Here is a 21,479-nt window from a genome sequence, read left to right as displayed (position 1 = left end):
CCCGCTCACCGTAACGTAAAAATAATATTTTATGTTTTATGTTATTCTCTGGTTCACTGCAATCACTGCGTTCACTGCGATTACGGTGATACCTCATTACCATAGTTTTTCTTATCATTTACTGAGCAAAACCAATATTGGAGAAAATCAAATGTTTTCTGCTATCGACTTTTCAGGGGCATAACTTCTGTATTTTTCTGTTGACAGAGCTTAGGAAACTTATTTTGATCATTTTTTGTGAGGGTATTTGATGAAAAATTGTACATTATGGTAAGTTTTTTGTGGGTTTTTTACGTTGTTCACTTAGCTTTAGTGTACAGGTTAATACGGACGCGGTGATACCAAATTTGTACTTTTTTGTGTGTTTTTTGGATTTTATTTGTAACTGAGGTGATTAGGGGACTAATTAAATTTTATTATTATTATTATTATTATTATAAGATGATTTTTACAGTTTTTTTTTTATTTTTTAACTTTTCCACTCTTGGGCTTGACCAAGCGATCATCCGATTTCTTGTTCAAGCCCTTACACTGCAATACACTTGTATTGCAGTGTACAATGTAAGTAATTGAGCATGCTACACATGCTGGAAGCAGTACACTGCGAGCCGGCAGCCTCGGGGCATACGCCAGACCCTGGGGCTGCGGCAGGAGGGATCGGATCCACCGGTAAGCTCATCTGTGGGGTCCAATCCAGGGCAGACACACTTACATTCCAGGTTCATGCTTGACTGTGGCATCTAAGGGGTTAAACGCCCGGGATCTGAGTTTTTTCGATCCGGGTGTTAGTGCCGGATCTAGGTTGTGATGACACAGCCCGACACCAGCACTTGCAATACCTGTTGTCCCGCATTCTTCTTCTAATGCGCCGACATAGAACGACATAGGCGGTGCGTTAGAAGTAGGATCCTCCAGGCTCCATAGGTGTTAATGGAATCTGCAGCCCCTCCGGCTCATTTGCATACAGTCTTTCACCCTGGTGGTAGATACGGTGGTCATTAAGGGGTTGAATAGAACTGTTGTTTTTTTCATGTAAAGCAGAGAGTCCTGGGTAATATAATACATGCTTTACATAGGACTGCCTGATGTTCATATGGAGTGAGGTATGAGTCATATAAGTTGCAGCTGAAATTGCATGACGTGTGGATATGGCATGGACCCCCACTTTATCTTAAGAAAAACTTAGACAAGAGAGAACACGATTAGAGATGAGCGAACATGCTCGTCCGAGCTTGATGCTCGGTCGAGCATTAGGGTACTCGAGACGGCTCGTTGCTCGGACGAGTATTTCCCCTGCTCGAGATCGAGCATTTAATTAAAAAAAACACAGTGAAGAACAATGAAGAATAGAATAAAAACAGTGAACACAGGATCATTTAAGATAAAAACACAGTGCAGAACACAGTGCAGAATAGATTACAGATGTTCGGCACATCTGCTTACTTGTCGGGAGATACGCGCGGAACGGCGCGAACAAAATAGCATGTGAAGAACAATATATATGTGTGAAGAACACATTGCAGATGTATTTAAACATCTGCAATGTGTTCTTCACACACATATATATTGTTCTTCACATGCTATTTTGTTCGCGCCGTTCCGCGCGTATCTCCCGACAAGTAAGCAGATGTGCCGAACATCTGTAATCTATTCTGCACTGTGTTCTGCACTGTGTTTTTATCTTAAATGATCCTGTGGTCACTGTGTTCACTGTGTTCACTGTTTTTATTCTATTCTTCACTGTTCTTTACATCTGCTAACTTGTCGGGAGATAATATACGCGCGGAACAGTGAAGAATAGATCGCAGATGTTTGCAAATTATCAGAAGACATTATTTTTCAATTAAATAACACATTTTATTCCTGAACCATGGTCCCTTTGAAAAATGCTCGGGTCTCCCATTGACTTCAATGGGGCTCGTTACTCGAAACGAGCACTCGAGCATCTGGAAATGTTCGGCTCGAGTAACGAGCACCCGAGCATTTTAGTGCTCGCTCATCTCTAAACACGATGTCTGGAAAAACTACACAACACATAACTTAATGGGTGAAATGGCCACAGCTTTATTTAAATCACTGGAATAAAACAAACAGAGGAGGAGTCAGGTGACATGCTAGGGGTGGGATTCACCAAATACCCCAATCCACCGCTGCCTGACATATAGCACCCGGCCAGACAGCAATAAAGGGGGGCGGCACGCTCTGGCTGCCATTCTAGCAGATCCAATACACTTTAAGGGCACCAATAACCCTAGTGAAGATCATCCCTTGTGTGCTTCACCAACGTGCCCGCCCCTGGCTGCTTTTACCATTACCAGAGCCTTGAGGCTGCCCACTTCCAAAGCTCAGCCTGTTCACCACCATGAACTTTTACATCCTCTATAAGTTCAATTAGTCCACCAATAACTTGCCTGCACCTTCCACCTGACTCCTCCACCGCAAAATCAAAGCTGCGACAGATAAGAAAAATGCCAAACTTTATGGCCTGATATTGACTCCCATTCTATTTCCTTCATACATATATATGTATATATTTCTTTTTTATATATTTTCAATTTACATATTTTTTGTTTAATTATATGTTTTCTCTTGTAACCAAAGCCATGAACATATCATTTGATACATTTTAATGTCCAGGCAGAAAATGTAAATATGGGCAGCCTCTGACTCACAAAGAGTCATCCCACAGCGCTCAGGAGAGGAAAAACCCCCTGTGGAGGAAACCTCTAGGGAACCATGGCTGAAGGATCGCCCTTCCCCTGGGCTTAGGAGGAAAGCCCAACCTCATCTCATCAACAGTCAATAATTTTTTTTTTTTTTTTTTTTATGGTACAAGATAAACAGTAATGATAAACAGAGTCAGAGTACAACAAATAACAGTTACAAACAGTTGCATCGCATTATACATGTAATAGTTAAAATAACCAGTTGCAGAATAGTGATAAAAACAGGGCGGGTGGGAGGGACATGTTTCTTTCTGTTCTTCTAGGGAGAGAAAGAGAGAGAGAAATACAGGACAGGGAGTGACATCTACTCCTGAGCCCCTCCCCTCTTACATCACTACACTATCCCACCCACTCTGTTCTTACATCACTACACTATCCCACCCACTCTGTTCTTACATCACTACACTATCCCACCCACTCTGTTCTTACATCACTACACTATCCCACCCACTCTGTTCTTTTACCAAGGACCAGCATCTTACCTCAATACTAATACATGAAATTCAGGCGTTATAGGTCCCCCCTTTACCACCGTCATGTTCCCCCTTTACCTATGGCTCCGGAGGTTGCATCATTGACCTCACATTGGGGGCTAAACTGACACCCATCTACTAACCTCACTGTGACACTGTCAGCAGCCAGTGCCTTTGTGTGCCTGTGTCTCCTCATTAATTCTTCCTCTCCTCCACACTATCCCCCTCCCTCCCCTGCCTGCTCAATGCACATGAAAGGAATTGGGGAAGGGGAAGGGGAGGGAGCTGGAGGAGAGGAAACCAACCAAGTCACCAGCTGCTGCAAGTGCCTCAGCCCCGGGACTCAAGTGAGAAATCCTACGAAAGTCCCCAGTGACCCCTGAGGAAGCCGCTGCAGGTGGAAATACGTGTGGAGGTTTTGCCCCAGCACCCCAACTTGGGCCTTCATGGTGAATGGTGAATTGAGTATTCATGATCTGTTGTGCTTTCCTGAGCACCTGAACTATGTGAATAGTTTACTATCCCATGAATGCTGTGACAAAATCTGCACAATTGCTTATTCATCTTGTGTTTCTATAGTCATTGTCCAGGTGGGGGAGCCTGACTGCTGGGGCTGCACCTAGAGGGCTTCCCTAGAGATGTCATTTTGGTTGAGTTTTTACCTTTTTAACCCCTTAACGCTCTGCGCCATAGCTCTACGGCGCAGAGGTACAGAGAATGTATGAAGAGGGCTCACGGGCTGAGTCCTCTTCATACAAAAGTGGGGGTTGTTGCATATTGCAGCAAACCCCCACCGCTAATAACCACAGTCGGTGCTTGCACCGATCGCGGCTATTAACCCTTTGATTGCCGCCGGCACAGTCGTCGGCGGCATTAAAAAGACGGCGGCACGCGGGCGCCGCCATCTTTATTCCGATTGCCGCGCCCTCGAACGTCATCGGGGGCCGGCGATCAGTTGCCATGGTAGCCTCGGGTCTTCGTTTGACCCGAGGCTATCTCGCATCTGCAGATTCGTTACAATGAGCCAGTGGATCATTGTAATGAATGAGCTGCAAAAATGCCATATATTGCAATACAGAAGTATTGCAATATATGGTAGGAACGATCTGACCATCTAGGGTTAATGTACCCTAGATGGTCTAAGAATTAGTGAAAAAAAAAGTTTAAAAAAAATTTAAAAAATAAAAAAAATTAATAAAATATTAAAAATACAAATCACCCGCCTTTCGCTAGCACTGATATAAAACATAATAAACAGTAAAAATCACAGACACATTAGGTATCGCCGCGTCCCAAAATGCCCGATCTATCAAAATATATAAACGGTTACGGCCGGTGACCTCCGAGACGGGAAATGGCGCCCAAATGTCCGAAATGCGACTCTTACACCTTTTTATATCACATAAAAATGGAATAAAAAATGATCAAAATATCGCACAGACCTCAAAATGGTAGCAATACAAACTTCGGCTCATATCGCAAAAAATGACACCTCACACATCTCCATGCACCAAAGTATGAAAAAGTTATTAGCGTCAGAAGATGGCAAACATTTTTTTTTCTTTTTTGTACACATTCGTTTAATTTTTGAAAATGTATTAAAACGCAATAAAACCTATATAAATTTGCTATCACCGCGGTCGCACCGAACCAAAGAATAAAGCTGATGTGTTATTTGGAGCGCACAGTCAAAGTCGTAAAAACTGAGCCCACAAGAACGTGACGCATGTTCGTTTTTTTTTTTTTTTTTCCACATTTGGAATTTTTTTTCAGCTTCGCAGTACACGGCATGTTAAAATAAATAACATTTCGGGAAAGTAAAATTTGTTACGCACAAAATAAGCCCTCACACAGCTCTGTACACGTAAAAATGAAAAAGTTATGGATTTTTGAAGGTGGAGAGTGAGAAATGAGCGAAAAAACCCTGCGTCCTTAAGGGGTTAATTGATTTTATTTATCTTGTGTGCAGTCTTTTTGTATTATTGGTACTGAATAAAGTACATGATTGTTTGTTTGTTATTGCAGGTAGTGTGAATGAAACTTTTATAAAGTACTGCAATGATTCAGAATGCTGACAAAGACATTTTTTAACTCAGCATAGCACAGGCTATTGGAACCGGTCACCAGCCAACTAAAAATGACATTCCTGGTGACAAGTTCACTTTAAGAAACCTTGAAGTCTTACTGGTTTGGAACAGCTCAGGGAGACACGTAGTCCTTTGTTCTATTGATCACAGGGCCATGGCTATTGGACACCTCCATGCACATTACATGCTACCGTGGAAGATTACTTGCTCCAAAGACGATTATCAGCAGTGTTTTTAGATTTAATGCTTTGTGGGCAATGTAATTATATACAAAAGAAGGAGAAATTGGCCAGCAGTTGTCAGAGATTACTAAATAAAATGATGAAACCTAATCTGGTCGACGTTGGGGCACATTTACTTACCAGTCCCTGGCATGTTCCCCGATCTGGAATGTCTGAATGGAATGCACTGTGCTGCGATTCACTTAGATCGTGCGCCCGATATCCTGCGTGTGCCGCTTCCCCGCTCTGGTCCGCCGGAGTTCACCTTCTTATTCCCGGTGCATGTAAGTGCATGTCTTGCGACACAATTCTAAAGTTAAATCCCGCGCTTAGTCCGAATCGGCCGGATCGTCCGACGGCACAGCCCTGATTTCTGTCGCATGAAAGCCGTCGCCGCTGCGCCAAAATCCCCTTTTTAATACCTGTCCCAGCTGTGCGAAACCCGAAAACGTCGGAATATCTGACGAAAGTGCGGTCCGCAGACCCTTAGTAAATGAGCCCCATTGAATAATAAAGACCAAAGTAATTACATGCTGAACTGTGAAACGTTTCTGGTCCAATATATCCAATATATGTCCGGTTATACTCAAGACTACTGGAGAAGCTACAGTCTCTTCACAGCCCAAGACCTTTCTTATTTTTGTGTATGTGATGTGATGTAGCATTATATAGTATAAATTAAAATAATAGGGGGGGGGGACACGATATTGGGGGGAGGTGGAGACACACCATTGTTACAGTCATTTTATTGTATTAATATGCACAATAATGACCAGAGATTTCAATTCCATCACTTTAGGACTTTTTATTTTTTCCTTTACATAATGATAAAATGTAAACATACACCTAATGTAGCCAACATAAATGCAGGCAGATGCTCCGGCTCAGAGAGTTACCAGAAATCACAAAATGTTACTCATTTATTTAGTAACATCTTATATGGGACGCACTATATATGAGATGATGATTTCATCTGCTGATTTGAAGGGGGGGGGGGACATATTTGGCATTACCCGTTTATGTGCAAGGACATGGTGCTACATTCATATGAAGCGCTCAGGCAGCGTGTATCAGTAATATAGATCTGTCAGGCCTCATGCACACAAATGTATGGGGGAACGAGATGCCGAACAGCCCCCATAGATGTCTATGGCACCGCATCATAGTGAGCACACGCTGTCTCACTGCACTGTAACCGAGCACTGAAAAATATAGGATTTATATTTTGGCATATTATGGCTCCGGCCGCTCAGCTTTCAATGGAGATGGGAGGGGTGAGGAGCAATTACCCCTCCTCTCTCCTGCACCCAGCTGGGACAAGCCTCGGGCGAGCATCTGTCCATGTGCATGAGGCCTCATACTGTATGTTTTCCGGATGAGTGCCTGCTTCATTCTCTTTTCCCTCATCAATCCAAAGCTTAAAGGGATGATACCACCTCTGTCCATCGCTTCATAGGAGAGGGAGGTAGTCTGAAATTAACTCCCCATCCAACAGCGGTTCAGGCTGCTGCTTTCTTCCATGATTTATACTGTAGCTCTGCTCGTTGGCTGCTGTGTATAAGCACAATCTCACAGTATATCTTCTCTAATATTAAGAGTTCCCTCCAAAATTTTACCCTGTTAATTGTAGAGTTCCTATGTCTGATGTACATAGAATTAGGATAGCAAAAGCAAATATCCAACGACATTCTGGAATGAACGTCCACATCCTTGTACCCAGTCTTCGCGTTACAATAGGTCTCCACAGACTGAGGCTTGTAGACCTGTGGAGGATTTGGAGGTCCATTTGAAGGATTTCGGTGAGGACCAACAATAACCTCTGAATTTATAAACCATTAACCTTGCTTTGGCTGCTGATTGTTCCGAACATTTTGTATTAGTTCATCTGCAAGCCGCATTTTTCGCTCTTTTCGGAGTGCATTAATGAGCGATGGAAACGCTCCATGCGTTCCCTGACCTTCATACCATTCCTTCAGCAGATGATACTTTTGCTCATCCGTGCTATTGGCGTTATCTTTCATGACGCTATCAATATTTGTATTTGGCAATCCCATAGTCCGTACGACGTTGATGACAGTCTGCAGCTCCATCTTTCTAGAGAATGGAAATAAAAGTTCTTCCAATTCAACATCTAAAATTAAGCAAGATATATATTTCAGATCAGCGGGCACATAAATAGAATAACTGAACGTAACAAAATTATGAACTATGAAATATAGCATTTCTGTGATCATGCAAATCATTACCTTTTTAGCAACGTAAAGGAAATGTTTTGGGATTTTTTATTATATACTACTTTTTATATTATATTATTATAAGAAATGGGCAAATGACCCAAAATTCTAATTGTAGAAGTTTTATCTAAGGTTCTGTTCTTTTCAATATATAATCAGTACAAACCAATGTTGCTCCAAATGCCCAGGATATTGTTATATAACTTAAAAACACAGTTGTTTGTGGTGCACAGTTTGCCCCTTAAGGAGCTACTCACGGTATAAGACCAGTCCACACAGTCTTTGAAAAAAGTCCACAAAATAGAGAAAAAAATATTTTCACTATGACCGGAGCTCCAAGGATTCTAAAACTTCGATGAACAGCACCAATCTTCAATTTCTCCTGCTGAAAGTATGTCACCATTCAGACTAGCACCATCACATTCTCATTCTCCTCCTTTATTATATTGTAACTGGAAGAAAATATGCAGGCAGATGGTGTGGTACGTTCCAACAAGGTTAAAATTTATTCCAATTCATTATACTCACAAAAATGCAATAAAAATGCGCATATCACAAATTCACATAACGGGACGCTAGCTTTCTATCCGCCCCACCCAGGGTTTCGCCGGCAAGGCTTCTTCCGGGGCGTTGCTGGAAGAAGCCTTGCCGGCGAAACCCTGGGTCGGGCGGATAGAAAGCTAGCGTCCCGTTATGTGAATTTGTGATATGCGCATTTTTATTGGATTTTTGTGAGTATAATGAATTGGAATAAATTTTAACCTTGTTGGAACGTACCACACCATCTGCCTGCATATTTTCTTCCAGTTACAATATAATAAAGGAGGAGAATGAGAATGCGATGGTGCTAGTCTGAATGGTGACATACTTTCAGCAGGAGAAATTGAAGATTGGTGCTGTTCAACGAAGTTTTAGAATCCTTGGAGCTCCGGTCATAGTGAAAATATTTTTTTCTCTATTTTGTGTTATATAACTTGCTCTTGTTATTTTTTTTTATGACTTTAAAATTTTCTCTCCGGCCATCCACTTAAGCTTTGGGATGATCATGTGCAAAAACGCCATATACTGCTTTACTGTAGTGTAGCAGTACAGTATATGATAAGATCAATCAGACCAACTAGTTAAAGTACCCTAAGGGGTCTAAAAATTGTTTTTAAATAGTTTTTTTAAAAAATTGATTTTTAAAAGGTTAAAAAAAATTTAAAACCTAAACCTTTCACTAGAACTGATAATAAATAAACAATTAAAATCATAACACCGCATCTTGAATTTCCTATCATTATATCAAAAAGGTTATTCCCAACAGTGAACCCTGTAATGGAAAATGACCAAGCGCCATTTTTTTCGCCATTTTGCAGCTAATAAAAATCTTAAGGAAAAGTCATCAAAATATTGTTCACTATGCAAAATGGCAGCAATTAAAAAATAATTTCATGCCACAAAAAACAAGACCATACAAGCTGTAGTATGATGCTAAAAAGTTAGCGTCAGGACATGGCAACATGAAGACATTTTTTTTTCTACAAAAGTATTTACATTAAAAAAAAACATATTAATACCAATATAAAATTGGTATCTTTGTGACCACCCCAACACAAGGAATAAATGGGAAGTGTCATTTGAAATAAAAAGTAAAAGGTGTAAATACAGAGCCCACAAGACAATGGCACGAATAGGCTTTTTTTTTGCCAATTTCACTACATTTGGAATAGTTTTTCCTGCTCCCAGTACATGCCATGTAATGTTAAATACCGTCAGTGGAAAGTACAATTTGTTACACAGAAAACAAGCCCTCATGCAACTCTCATTGACTTTTGAAGGTGGGGATCAGAAACTGGAAACCCAAAAATGAAAAAAGGGACAAGATGTGAAGGGTACATTTGCACAACGTATGTGCGCCCAATACAACGCCACTGGTGTGGCCGCATAACGGTCCCCATTACATTCGCGTGAATGAGCCCTAAGAGGTTGAGATGCATGGGTATCGGGGCAGGGTCACATCTAGAGCGTGGCAGATGTAAGAATTGTGACAAAAACTGCAAGTAAAGCACAGTTCTAGTTCGCTCCTTATCACTCTATAAGATAAATATATGTATAATTATATAATCATATAATGGGGCTCATTTACAAAGGGTCCGCGGAGCACATTTTCGTCGGGTTTCCCGACGATTTCCATTTTGCGCAGAATTGCCCCAGGATTTTGGTGCACGCAATCAGATTTTGGCGCATCGGCTTGCACTCAACAGAAATCGGGGGGCGGGCCGTTGGACAACCCGGACAACGCATGCGTCCAATTTCCTGCATCTGTCGCTTCCGCGCCGAGGTCCGCCGGAGTTCACCTTCCTCTTCCCGGTGCATGTGAGTGTATGTCTTGCGACACAATTCTAAATGTTAAATCCCGTGCGTTGTCCGAATCTGTCGCGTTATCCGACACCCCGCCCCCTGGCCGGCCGATGCGCCAAAAACCGACCGCGTGGGGCAATTCGGCGCAAAATGGAAATCATCGGGAAACCCGATGAGACCCTTAGTAAATGAGCCCCAATGTGTCTGAAATATCAATGATAGCAATAGCTTTGCATTCTGGTAAGTAGTGAATTACCATTTAGTTCTTCGGGAAAACTTGGACCCTGGAGGAAAGAAAAGAGCAGATAAATAACTGCATTATCAAAGGTTGAGACAATTAACAAAAAAAAAAATCAAAAAGTAACTTCAGAAAAAGTCATATTTAAAGGAGATGACCAGGAATTGCAATTGATAGCCTATCCTCAATTTCCGAGGGCACACATCAACCTATGAGGGGACACACCAAGATCCGGAATCGGTCTGGTATAAACATAGGCAGCAGTTGGCGCTATACTTTGTGCAGTGGCCGAAACTATAGGCTCAGCTCCCATAGATGTCAATGGAAGGCGTTCCTGCAGTTACAGCTTCCATCCACTACACTGAGCACAAAGTCAGATGCTTCCGTATCAGCGACTTCAGGACCAAATACAATTTGTCTGTTTTTGTATGCATGCTTTTATTGGCTCTAACTTTTTCATTTTGTGGACTAGTGATGTGATTTTTGCAGCATTTTGTTTTCAGTAGAAATGCAGGCTTCTTAAATTATCATTTTTAATGTTATCTAGCAGCAGAATCAGGTAAGCAGCGTTACATTTTGCTGTGGTCGCCCTCAGTCTGCAACTGGTCTAATATTAAAAGTAAGCACTTTTAAAAATATACAAATGAGTCTAAGGGATCTGAGGGGGGCTTCACCAGAGCCCCTCCATGCCCCATTGTCTGAGACTTATGCAACGCCCAGCAGACCTTCCTGCTCGCCTCCTTCCTCTTTTGGCACAGCAAGTGAACGGTAAAATCTCCCAATTCTACCAAATTCCCTCACAAATAGAGTCTACTCTTTATTGTACATGTAAGTGATTTTACATCACATCTTACTGCTGGTAGGTTTCCTTTAAAAAAAATTGGGCTTAAAAGTAAAAAAAAAAATTACAAATAAATTATGTTTTTCAAATTTTAGCTATTTTTCTGACTGTAATATACCATTATTACCATACATATACCATTACATCCACCGTAGTACGGTGGGCACAAGTCGGCACCGGGGTGAGAAGTAGGCCCCTCTCCATAGCGATGTATGGTGCTTGGCTGCGTATTCCGGGGAATGATCGGATATGTCCTATCTTTCTCCCGGTTACGGAATGGTACAGTGCCGCACGCGTGTGTACCGCTCCCGTGCAGCGCCCTGAGCCCTTTGCCGTCTATGGGGGATGTATACATAGCGTATATACGTCCCCCATACGGTCGTGTGAATATAGCCTTAGACAGAAATTATAAAAGTGTTTGTCATTCTGAGCTGCACATTTTGATATAGTCTATTTTAGGGGGACGTTAGTGACTGAAGGAGGGGAACCATTTTGGCGTAATTTTTTGAAAGTATTTTTTTATTATTTATTTTTTTTTTCCTTAAGTTTTATTTTTACTTTATGTCCCTTAAAGGTCAGTATGAACCTATATATATATTTAACATGGTCACATGTTTTATCACATGACCACCAGGATCTTTGCTGTTTGCTGACAGAAGTGGTGAGTACTGCTTCTGCCTTCTCCTAACAGAGCCTCCTAAATCCCCCCCCTCCCCCCATAAATGATCTATGGTCTATGGGACCCAAAAACACAGTGGGTGATCATTCACCAGTTAAACAGCTCTCCACTCCCGCTACCTAACATTGTCTACAGTTTACAAGAGTTGTGAGAAACTTATAATTTTATAGGGAAGTACCCAACAAAGAAGGTGTGGAAGATAGAAAGATAGATATGTCATACCGGGGAAACAATAGTCACATCTGTTGTTAAATGAGGACCTGTAGTTGCTTTGCGCACCTAAGGAAACACCAACAGGTTAATATACCATGTTTAAAAAAATAATCATACCGTCAAAGTAGTTAGAATCCCAAAATTTTATAAACATTTTTATAATAAGAATTATATAAAAAAAACAATGACAATGACAACATCAGGTCCACTTTAACCCTGTGGATTTTTTATTAAAATTTAAAGTAGAAAATATATCATCCTCCTGTGTGGCGCCGTGTCCCCGTTCCCCCGGCCCAATCTTACCTCTCCAGGCTCCAAGCTGTGGTCCCGTCCAGGCCGCATGCCTCCTCTGACTAGGCTGTGCACTCCCGATGGTAGGGCGTGCGTGGGCCGGCTTGTCCTGCCTTAAAGGGCCAGCGTCCTTCTGATTGGCGCTGGCTAATCCAGCTTGTCCTTATAATCCGGCACCTCCCTTCACTCTCTGCCGGATCTTCAAATCATTATCCCTGAAGTGAAAGCCCCCCTGTGTTTTCAAGTAATCCTTCGTGTTCCAGCGTTTCCAGGATTCCTCTGTGTGTCTGCACTCAAGTGTTCCTTCGTGTTCCTGGGTTTCCTGTGGCAGTCCTGTATCCCTGTGGTGGTCCTGTATCCCAGTGGCGGTCCTGTATCCCAGTGGCGGTCCTGTATCCCAGTGGCGGTCCTGTATCCCTGTGGCGGTCCTGTATCCCTGTGGCGGTCCTGTATTCCTGTGGCGGTCCTGTATGCCAGTGGTCCTGCCATCCTGTCGATGTCCTGCCATCCTGTCGAGGTCCTGTCATCCTGCCGAGGTCTGTTCCTGTGTCCAGCTCTGGTGGTCTGTCCGTGTGGTTTCTACTCCGGTGATCTGTCCCTGTGGTTCCTGTGTCATCCTGTGGTTCCTCTTTCCTGCTTCCCTACCTTGGCTGCCACCGTGGGCCTAGTCGCACCCGTGGAACGACCTGGTGGCACCCCACCGCAGCAAGACCTTCCCGCTTTGCGGCGGGCTCTGGTGAAGACCAGGGGCCACTTAGACTCTGGTCCCGGGTTGCAGCTAGTACCATCATCCCCCGCGGTGGTCCAGAGGGTCCACAGACTCTTCCCATAGAGACTTTTCCCTACACTTGTCCCCACAAGTGTGACAGTATTAGACACATTTAGGTCTACCGTACTTTTTAAAATCTGTATTACTTCTTTTAACATGCAAATTTTTTGTACATGTTTGTTTTATATAATTGTCTAACTGTTGAATAAAATAAAAGAGATAAAAAAGAGATACTAAATATGAGAAACAAATAGAGAAACCAATTATATTTTTTTTTTACAGTATTATGTTTTATTGTGGAACCATTGGTAGGTACCATTATTAATCACTTTTTATTAAAAAAAAAAACTTTATGGGAAGCACAAAGTACAACAATGTACTTTTTGGTGTTGTTTTTTGAGTGTTGCTTTTTTATCATATTCACTGTCAAAGTTATGTGTGACATGTTGTATCTGTATATGTGTTTGCAATTTAGCATCTTTAATATTGTCTTCAAAACTCTATACATATACTCACCCGCGAAAAGCCGCATACAATACCTAAAATACAAATGACATATGCTTAGGTAGTGGATATGGTGAGCATACTGTTACTTTTAAATAGGGATGCACTCATGATTGGTGGGGGTCTTAGAGGTCAGACCACTAGCAATCAGACTTATCACCTACCCTGAAGATAGGATAGGGTACATTACTTAAATTGGATCTACAGTAACACTAAAACACATATAATACTGAAACTTATTTTACTTACATGAGATTACTACAAGAAGTCCAAATGCACCTGGCACTAAGTAGTGGTGTCTCTTTGTAGCTATAGGAAAAAATATTTGCATTTTGTTATGCTCAGTATGTATTTTTCTAAAATTATAATATTCTATTATTCAAACTTTTTTTTTTAGAATAAAATGAAATACCGATTTAATTCACCACTGCTACTATGTTGCTACTTGCATAGTATTCACCATACTCTGTGTACTTCCATGTAGCTGATCACATACTACCTACATACACTCACCGGCCACTTTATTAGGTACACCTATCCAACTGTTCGTTAACACTTAATTTCTAATCAGCCAATCACATGGTGGCAACTCAGTGCATTTAGGCATGTAGACATGGTCAAAACAATCTCCTGCAGTTCAAACCGAGCATCAGTATGGGGAAGAAAGGTGATTTGAGTGCCTTTGAACGTGGCATGGTTGTTGGTGCCAGAAGGGCTGGTCTGAGTATTTCAGAAACTGCTGATCTACTGGGATTTTCACGCACAACCATCTCTAGGGTTTACAGAGAATGGTCCGAAAAAGAAAAAACATCCAGTGAGCGGCAGTTCTGTGGGCGGAAATGCCTTGTTGATGCCAGAGGTCAGAGGAGAATGGGCAGACTGGTTCGAGCTGATAGAAAGGCAACAGTGACTCAAATCGCCACCCGTTACAACCAAGGTAGGCAGAAGAGCATCTCTGAACGCACAGTACGTCGAACTTTGAGGCAGATGGGCTACAGCAGCAGAAGACCACACCGGGTGCCACTCCTTTCAGCTAAGAACAGGAAACTGAGGCTACAATTTGCACAAGCTCATCGAAATTGGACAGTAGAAGATTGGAAAAACGTTGGTCTGGTCTGATGAGTCTCGATTTCTGCTGCGACATTCGGATGGTAGGGTCAGAATTTGGCGTCAACAACATGAAAGCATGGATCCATCCTGCCTTGTATCAACGGTTCAGGCTGGTGGTGGTGGTGTCATGGTGTGGGGAATATTTTCTTGGCACTCTTTGGGCCCCTTGCTACCAATTGAGCATCGTTGCAACGCCACAGCCTACCTGAGTATTGTTGCTGACCATGTCCATCACTTTATGACCACAATGTACCCTGTAACATCTGATGGCTACTTTCAGCAGGATAATGCGCCATGTCATAAAGCTGGAATCATCTCAGACTGGTTTCTTGAACATGACAATGAGTTCACTGTACTCAAATGGCCTCCACAGTCACCAGATCTCAATCCAATAGAGCATCTTTGGGATGTGGTGGAACGGGAGATTCGCATCATGGATGTGCAGCCGACAAATCTGCGGCAACTGTGTGATGCCATCATGTCAATATGGACCAAAATCTCTGAGGAGCTTCCAGCACCTTGTTGAATCTATGCCACGAAGAATTGAGGCAGTTCTGAAGGCAAAAGGGGGTCCAACCCGTTACTAGCATGGCGTACCTAATAAAGTAGCCGGTGAGTGTACATGACCATTAGAACTACCAGTAATCAGTACATGACTCCACAAAGCAATGACTGACTGCAGACATCATGTCGGTACATCATACCTTATAAGAAACCTACCATGAAAATCAAGCATGGAAAATTAAACATAGACAGATGCATGCATGATTGTGGTAGTCTACTTATATTTGTTATTCAAGGCCTCCTTTTCTTATAAAATCAACAATTAAAATGATGCTAATGAGACAGAAGGGCTCAGGGGGCATTACCAGAGCCCTTTCATGTTGTAGCTTCATGGGCTCTTACACTGTCTCCCTCAGCACTTCCCGCTTTCTCTGCATCATGTAGTCTCACAGTGTAACATCCTCTGGTTCTGCAGTACAGAGAGGCTTTGGTAACACCCACAGGAGCCATTCAGGCTCTGTAGCTTAATTGTAAAAGTTGATTAGAAGAAAGGAGGCCATGGATAACAAATATAAGAAGATTACCACAGTCACGGTGCCCGGATCTATAAGTAAGTTTCCCTGGTTTATTATGATGGATTTTGATGTCAAGATACATAAACCGGTATGCAAAAAAAATAAAAATAATAAAATAATAGTCAGACATCTCTTCCTCTTCCTCTGAATCAGCAAAGGAAATTTTCTGTAGCTATGGAAACTTAACTACTGCCCTTTTCTCTATGCTGTGTGGGGACTTCAGATACACTGCTCACTGCAGGAGAAAGAAGGAACAGAAAAATGCACAGAGAAGCTGCTTTAAGTAAATGGAACGTGTCTAGTTGATTTGAAACAGTGAACCACTGACAAATTGGTGGTTTAGTGCCCTCAAATTTCCCTCTGTCACCACAGAAAATGAGCAAACTTACAGTGTATATATTTACCCTGGACTGGAACCCACGGTGCCTGCAAAGTGAGTCAATGAAGCCAATGTATTACGTCCTGTAAGTACATCACATGTGCAATGAAACCTGGTTGTGCTACAATGGATTCACTGACTCACTGCTCAGGTGCCACGTGCCCCAGAAATGGGTCTAATGCTGCTGATTGGACTCCTCTGTAAGTAAGTAAAACGATTTTTTTATAGCTGCGACACACAGACAAAAAAAGGCGACACCAATCCGGACCTCCATAAGGACTTGTAGTGTCTTAAATCACCTTAATAAGCAAGTGAAGTGAAAAAGGTATGGGGTGAATTGAGTCACTACATCCGGAGTAGGGTATTCAAGGTTTTATTGGTAATAATTATGACAACACTTTCAACACTGTATTGGTGTCTTCATCAGGTCAGAGGCTGTGGTTATGATAAAATAATTGAAAACATATATAAAAAAAGTTAATTAGTAAGTTGATTGGATTAACAATGCTATACTTCCACTTTATATCCATTTATTTATTCATTTATTTTCACCGAAATATGCCTTGTCTACAACTTCCTTCTCCCTAATTATTGCTGGTGCCCAGTACAGGTACACTTCTGTACCATTGCGCCTGCGCATACTTCTCAGCTGACACTATTGTCAATGAGACAAGACTAGACAGCGCGCAGCACCACAGCGCAGTGGTAAGCTCTCCCCGTAGCCAGACATCACCAGCTTTCATTCTATCTCCCTACAACCATTGTTTACTTTTGCTTCTTCTCCTCAAGTTCTAGATAACGGCCAGAGATTGATCCCTGTTTTCCCCTTCTCCAGGTACACCAGTACATCATTCCACATTATAAAACTAAATTTTTGTACACATTTACCCATTTATTTACGTATTTATTTACATGTACTCTGTACATGTGCAACACCAATACGGGGTTGAAACGCGTTGTCATAATTATTCCCAATAAAACCTTGAATACCCTACTCTGGATGTAGCGTCACTCAATTCACCCCGTACCTTTTCACTTTGCTTGTATATTCTTTCTGGACCACCATCCAGCTCCAGAGGTTTAGTTATTATTCATAGTTTATGGATATTGATCGTTTGTATAGGTGGCCTTATATAATCAGCATACAGTATTATAATCCATGTTTAGGACTGTATACATTTGGCTTTATAATATATATCAGCTGGATTTACATGGACACTCACTGGCTCTGCACACCGCATCCTTTGCAGGTTGACAGGTCTCATCGTAGCCGTTGTCACACCTAGAGAACAGGAGAAACATTAGTAGAAAAGAAACTACTTGATTTATGAAGCTATTATGTATAAACTATGTGCCTCACTCTATAAAGGGGTCCTATGTTTATTGCCTATGGGATCACTTTAACCCCTACTTACCGTAGATTGTTTACTGTGGTTCTTCAGTTCACCAATGGTTGCTCTGTGAAACCAGACTTATTTAATCCATTTTTTTTATTTTAGGGAACCACCTTTTCCTGGGCTCTTCAATGGGTGTTAGTGGCTACCATTAATTCCCACTGTTTTCTGCCAATGGTTGGGCTAGGAGTAGCAGAGCTCTGAGTATCAGCTGTAATATTTGGATCCCCGAATGTGGGACAAGTTGCTTTAAAAGGGTTTTTTAAGTAAGTAAAATTATGGGGAAAATTTCTCTGCTGGGGGTAATAACTGGGCATGATCGGGCCCTATTAAATTCTGAAGTAAATCCTGCCCGGGCGCCGGACCCAAGCTCAAACAGTAACACATGTGATCATTGACTCCCCCCCCTCCCAATCAATGTGGGACGCAAACATCAGGGAGCAGCACAGAGACATCGGGGAGCAGCACAGATAAATCGGGGAGCAGCACAGAGAAATCGGGGAGCAGCACACAGACATCGGGGAGCAGCACACAGACATCGGGGAGCAGCACAGAGACATCGGGGAGCAGCACAGAGACATCGGGGAGCAGCGCAAAGACATAAGGTAGGACAGAGACATCGGGAAACAGAACATAGACATCGGGGAGGAAGACAGAGAAATCAGTGAACAGGACAGAGACATCGGGGAGGGCAGAGACATCGGGGAGGGCAGAGACATCGGGGAGTAGCACAGAGAGATCGGGGAACAGGACAGAGACATAGGGAAGGGCAGAGAAATTGGGAAGGGCAGAGAGATCGGGGAGACTTCAGTGGAAGAAGAGGAGCGGATCCCGGGACAGCGTATCTCCCGACAAGTAAGCAAATATGCAGAACATCTGCAATCTATTCTTCACTGTGTTCTTCACTGCGTTTTTCACTTAAATGATCCTGTGTTCACTGTTTTTATTCTATTCTTCACTGTTCTTCACATCTGCTAACTTGTCGGGAGATAATATACACGCGGAACAGTGAAGAATAGATTGCAGATGTTTGCATACATCTGATAACTTATCAGAAGACATTCTTTTTCAATTAAATAACACATTTTATTCCCGAACCATGGTCCCTTTGAAAAATGCTCAGGTCTCCCATTGACTTCAATGGGGCTCGTTATTCGAGACGAGCACTCGAGCATCAGGAAAAGTTTGTCTCGAATAACGAGCACTCGAGCATTTTAGTGCTCGCTCATCTCTACTGGTAACATAATATATCTGTATTTACCACTCCTACTCGTACTGCAACTGCACGTCCACACCACACACCACACTTAGTGAGGTCACTCTGCCAATCAGTGTGTGTTTAGTGGTGACTAGTTTTAGCCATTGATTGGCCACCTGGTTTCTCCTATTTGTACCTCTGGTGTCATTAGACACATAGAGAAAGGAGTATTGGGGCACAAGAAGCACTGTTGTACCAGTGTGGTGGGGATACATATAGTTTCATTATGTCACTGACCCCCAGCAGAGCACTTTTTGCTATTTTCCTGATCACAGTGGGTCTACAAAAAATAAAAAATAAAAAAAACTTCCCCCTATCCAGTGGATAGAGGATATGTTTCTTTTGTGGGGACAGAGTTTTAAATTTAGTACCACGTTGCTGTTAAGGACTGCACTACAAACATTCCTATTTACTGAAAGATTTAGTCCCTTTATAGATCTGATGTAATATAATACAGGTACTAAAAAATTACATTTAAGACAAACTATAGTAATATTTTTCACACCCACTTGGTGCATTCTTGGCACTTTGTGCAGCCATCAGAAGGAGAAGTTTCAGTGTCGGCACAGAAATAGTTTTCTTTACATTTGCAGACGGTGTTTTTGAACACAGTACAGGCTTCTGTCAAGTTCTGGCCTACAAATCATGGAAAAAATGAAGAAATATTAACAACCAACTTTTGATTCACATATAATAACATAAGACACTGGTATCCCAGTCATTGCTCTGTTCCTAATTTAATAATATTTCATATTTTTTTTCGTATTAAAGGGATTTTTTTGGTTAAAATACTCATAACTTATCCATAGCATAAGTTCTCAAAATAAGACTGTCAGGCTCAGAGGTTATGGATCCTCTGAACCACTGCGGACGATGACACAAGCCACTACCTGGGACCGGAGTCTAAGTGGCACCCGGTTATCACGCACAGAGCGAGGCCGAGACTCGGGAGCGGGGACAGGTGAGAAGTGCTTGCGCTGTGCCTGCTGGGAGCTAGGGGCATGGGTGAGCCGGTGACCCGCGATATGGGTCGCGGGACCACCCGTGACAAAGACCTTGTGGGTCCAACACCAGACAACACTACAAAAGGATCAAGAAGTGGACAGCTCTATCCTCTATGTAGTTATCAGACCTGGTTACTGCAGTTCAGCTCCTAGTCATGTGACTGGATGGGAGCTAAGATGCAAAGGCTTTTATTAGCCACTACATTGAGAATGTCTGTCTGCTCCCTGATCCAGTCTCAAGTCTTAAGAACAGCCGATCTGTGTGAGTGCTGGGGGTTGGTCTCATCATAAATGCATTTTTGAACTCTTTTGAGTTTTTGATCTTGGTCTCAATCGTAGCGAGAACCATGGTTTTGAATTCACTGTGAAGATGCGAATCTTATTCTTCAACTCACTTTTGGTTTTGTAAGCTACAAATCTGGAGATACAGGCAGTTAAAGCCAATTTCAGACAGAACTGCCAATATCTCCAGTTCTGTACCACCCACAACTATGATGCATTTGAAAATGGAAAATGTCATGTATATAAGGATATGTTTGAGGAAACCAGAGGAGGAAATCCACGCAAACATATATAGTACATATACAGTATATAGGTAGCCCAGTCCAGCATATGCCCCGAGTGTATAGGCAGCCCAAGCACACTGCCCCAGTACATAGTTAGCCCAAAACTTCTCCCCACTATATAAGCAGCTCAGAACATTCCCCTGGTATGTAGGAAGCCCAGAACATGTCCCCAGAATATAGGTAGCCTGGAACAAGCCACCTATATATAGGTAGCCCTGCACATACCACCAGTATATAGGTGTCACGGGTGGTCCCGCGACCCAAATCGCTGGTCGCGGGCTCACCCATGCTTCCCAAGGCACGCAGGTGCGGTGCCGGCGCGACTCACCTCTCCCCGCTCCGGAATCGCTGCCAGGTTCCGGCCACGCGCGTCCCCGCCTCCTAGGGCGCGCACGCGGCATCTTCAGGAAATTTAAAGGGCCAGTGCACCGCTAATTGGTGCACTGGCTGATCACTTCCCCTTTAAAAACCCTGCACCTTCCTCACACTCTTGCCGGATCTTTGTGCCTCACAGCCTGAGAGAAAGCTATTCTGCGATTTGCCTGCGATTCCTGTCCCCTGTATATAGGTAGCCCACACATGTTACCCAGTACATAGGAAGCCCAGAACATGCCCCCTGAATATTGGTATCCCAGAACATGCCCCCAATATATAGGTATCCCAGAACATGCCCCCTGGATATAGTTAGCCAGCACATACTCCCTGGATATAGGTAGCCAAGATCTTATGCCGTGGATATAGGTAGAGAGGTACATGCCGCCTGGATAAAGGTAGCCCAGCATCTCACTATATATGCAGCATAGCAAAAAAAATACCTACCTGCACTCCCTGCAGCCGCCTGCTGCGCGCTCTTACGTTCTTTTTTCCCAGGGCGCAAATGGATGCCAGCGTCCTCTCTATGACTCAAGTGGCACCGTGGCCTAATCAACAATGCTGTCAGCGCTGTCTGGGACACACAGAGGGTAACATTGCTGCCTGCATTCAGCAATCAGCAGTATGTGCGTCTTAAAGACGCACATACGACTGACTGCTATTTAGGCCTGGGACAACGCCCCCAAGTGTAGAAGGTG

General features: G+C 42.8%; 1 protein-coding gene across 1 annotated transcript in view; it reads right to left on the bottom strand.

Moving 5' to 3' along the window:
- Positions 1-6,297: 6,297 nt before the first annotated feature.
- FAS (Fas cell surface death receptor) overlaps positions 6,298-21,479 on the bottom strand; it is a 32,916-nt gene continuing 17,734 nt past the window's right edge. Inside the window, exons 4-10 of the mRNA XM_072130024.1 lie at positions 19,349-19,475; positions 17,411-17,469; positions 13,869-13,928; positions 13,632-13,654; positions 12,065-12,121; positions 10,341-10,368; positions 6,298-7,638 (exon numbers count right to left, since the gene is read on the bottom strand). Coding sequence (XP_071986125.1) covers positions 7,343-7,638; positions 10,341-10,368; positions 12,065-12,121; positions 13,632-13,654; positions 13,869-13,928; positions 17,411-17,469; positions 19,349-19,475 — 650 coding nt within the window. The 3' untranslated portion in view covers positions 6,298-7,342. The remainder of the gene's footprint in view (positions 7,639-10,340; positions 10,369-12,064; positions 12,122-13,631; positions 13,655-13,868; positions 13,929-17,410; positions 17,470-19,348; positions 19,476-21,479) is intronic.

Source organism: Engystomops pustulosus, chromosome 11, assembly GCF_040894005.1.
Source record: "Engystomops pustulosus chromosome 11, aEngPut4.maternal, whole genome shotgun sequence".
NCBI classification, from domain to species: Eukaryota; Metazoa; Chordata; class Amphibia; order Anura; family Leptodactylidae; genus Engystomops; species Engystomops pustulosus.
The sequence above is the reverse complement of the archived record's forward strand: the minus strand, read 5'-3'. Positions and strand labels throughout refer to the sequence as shown.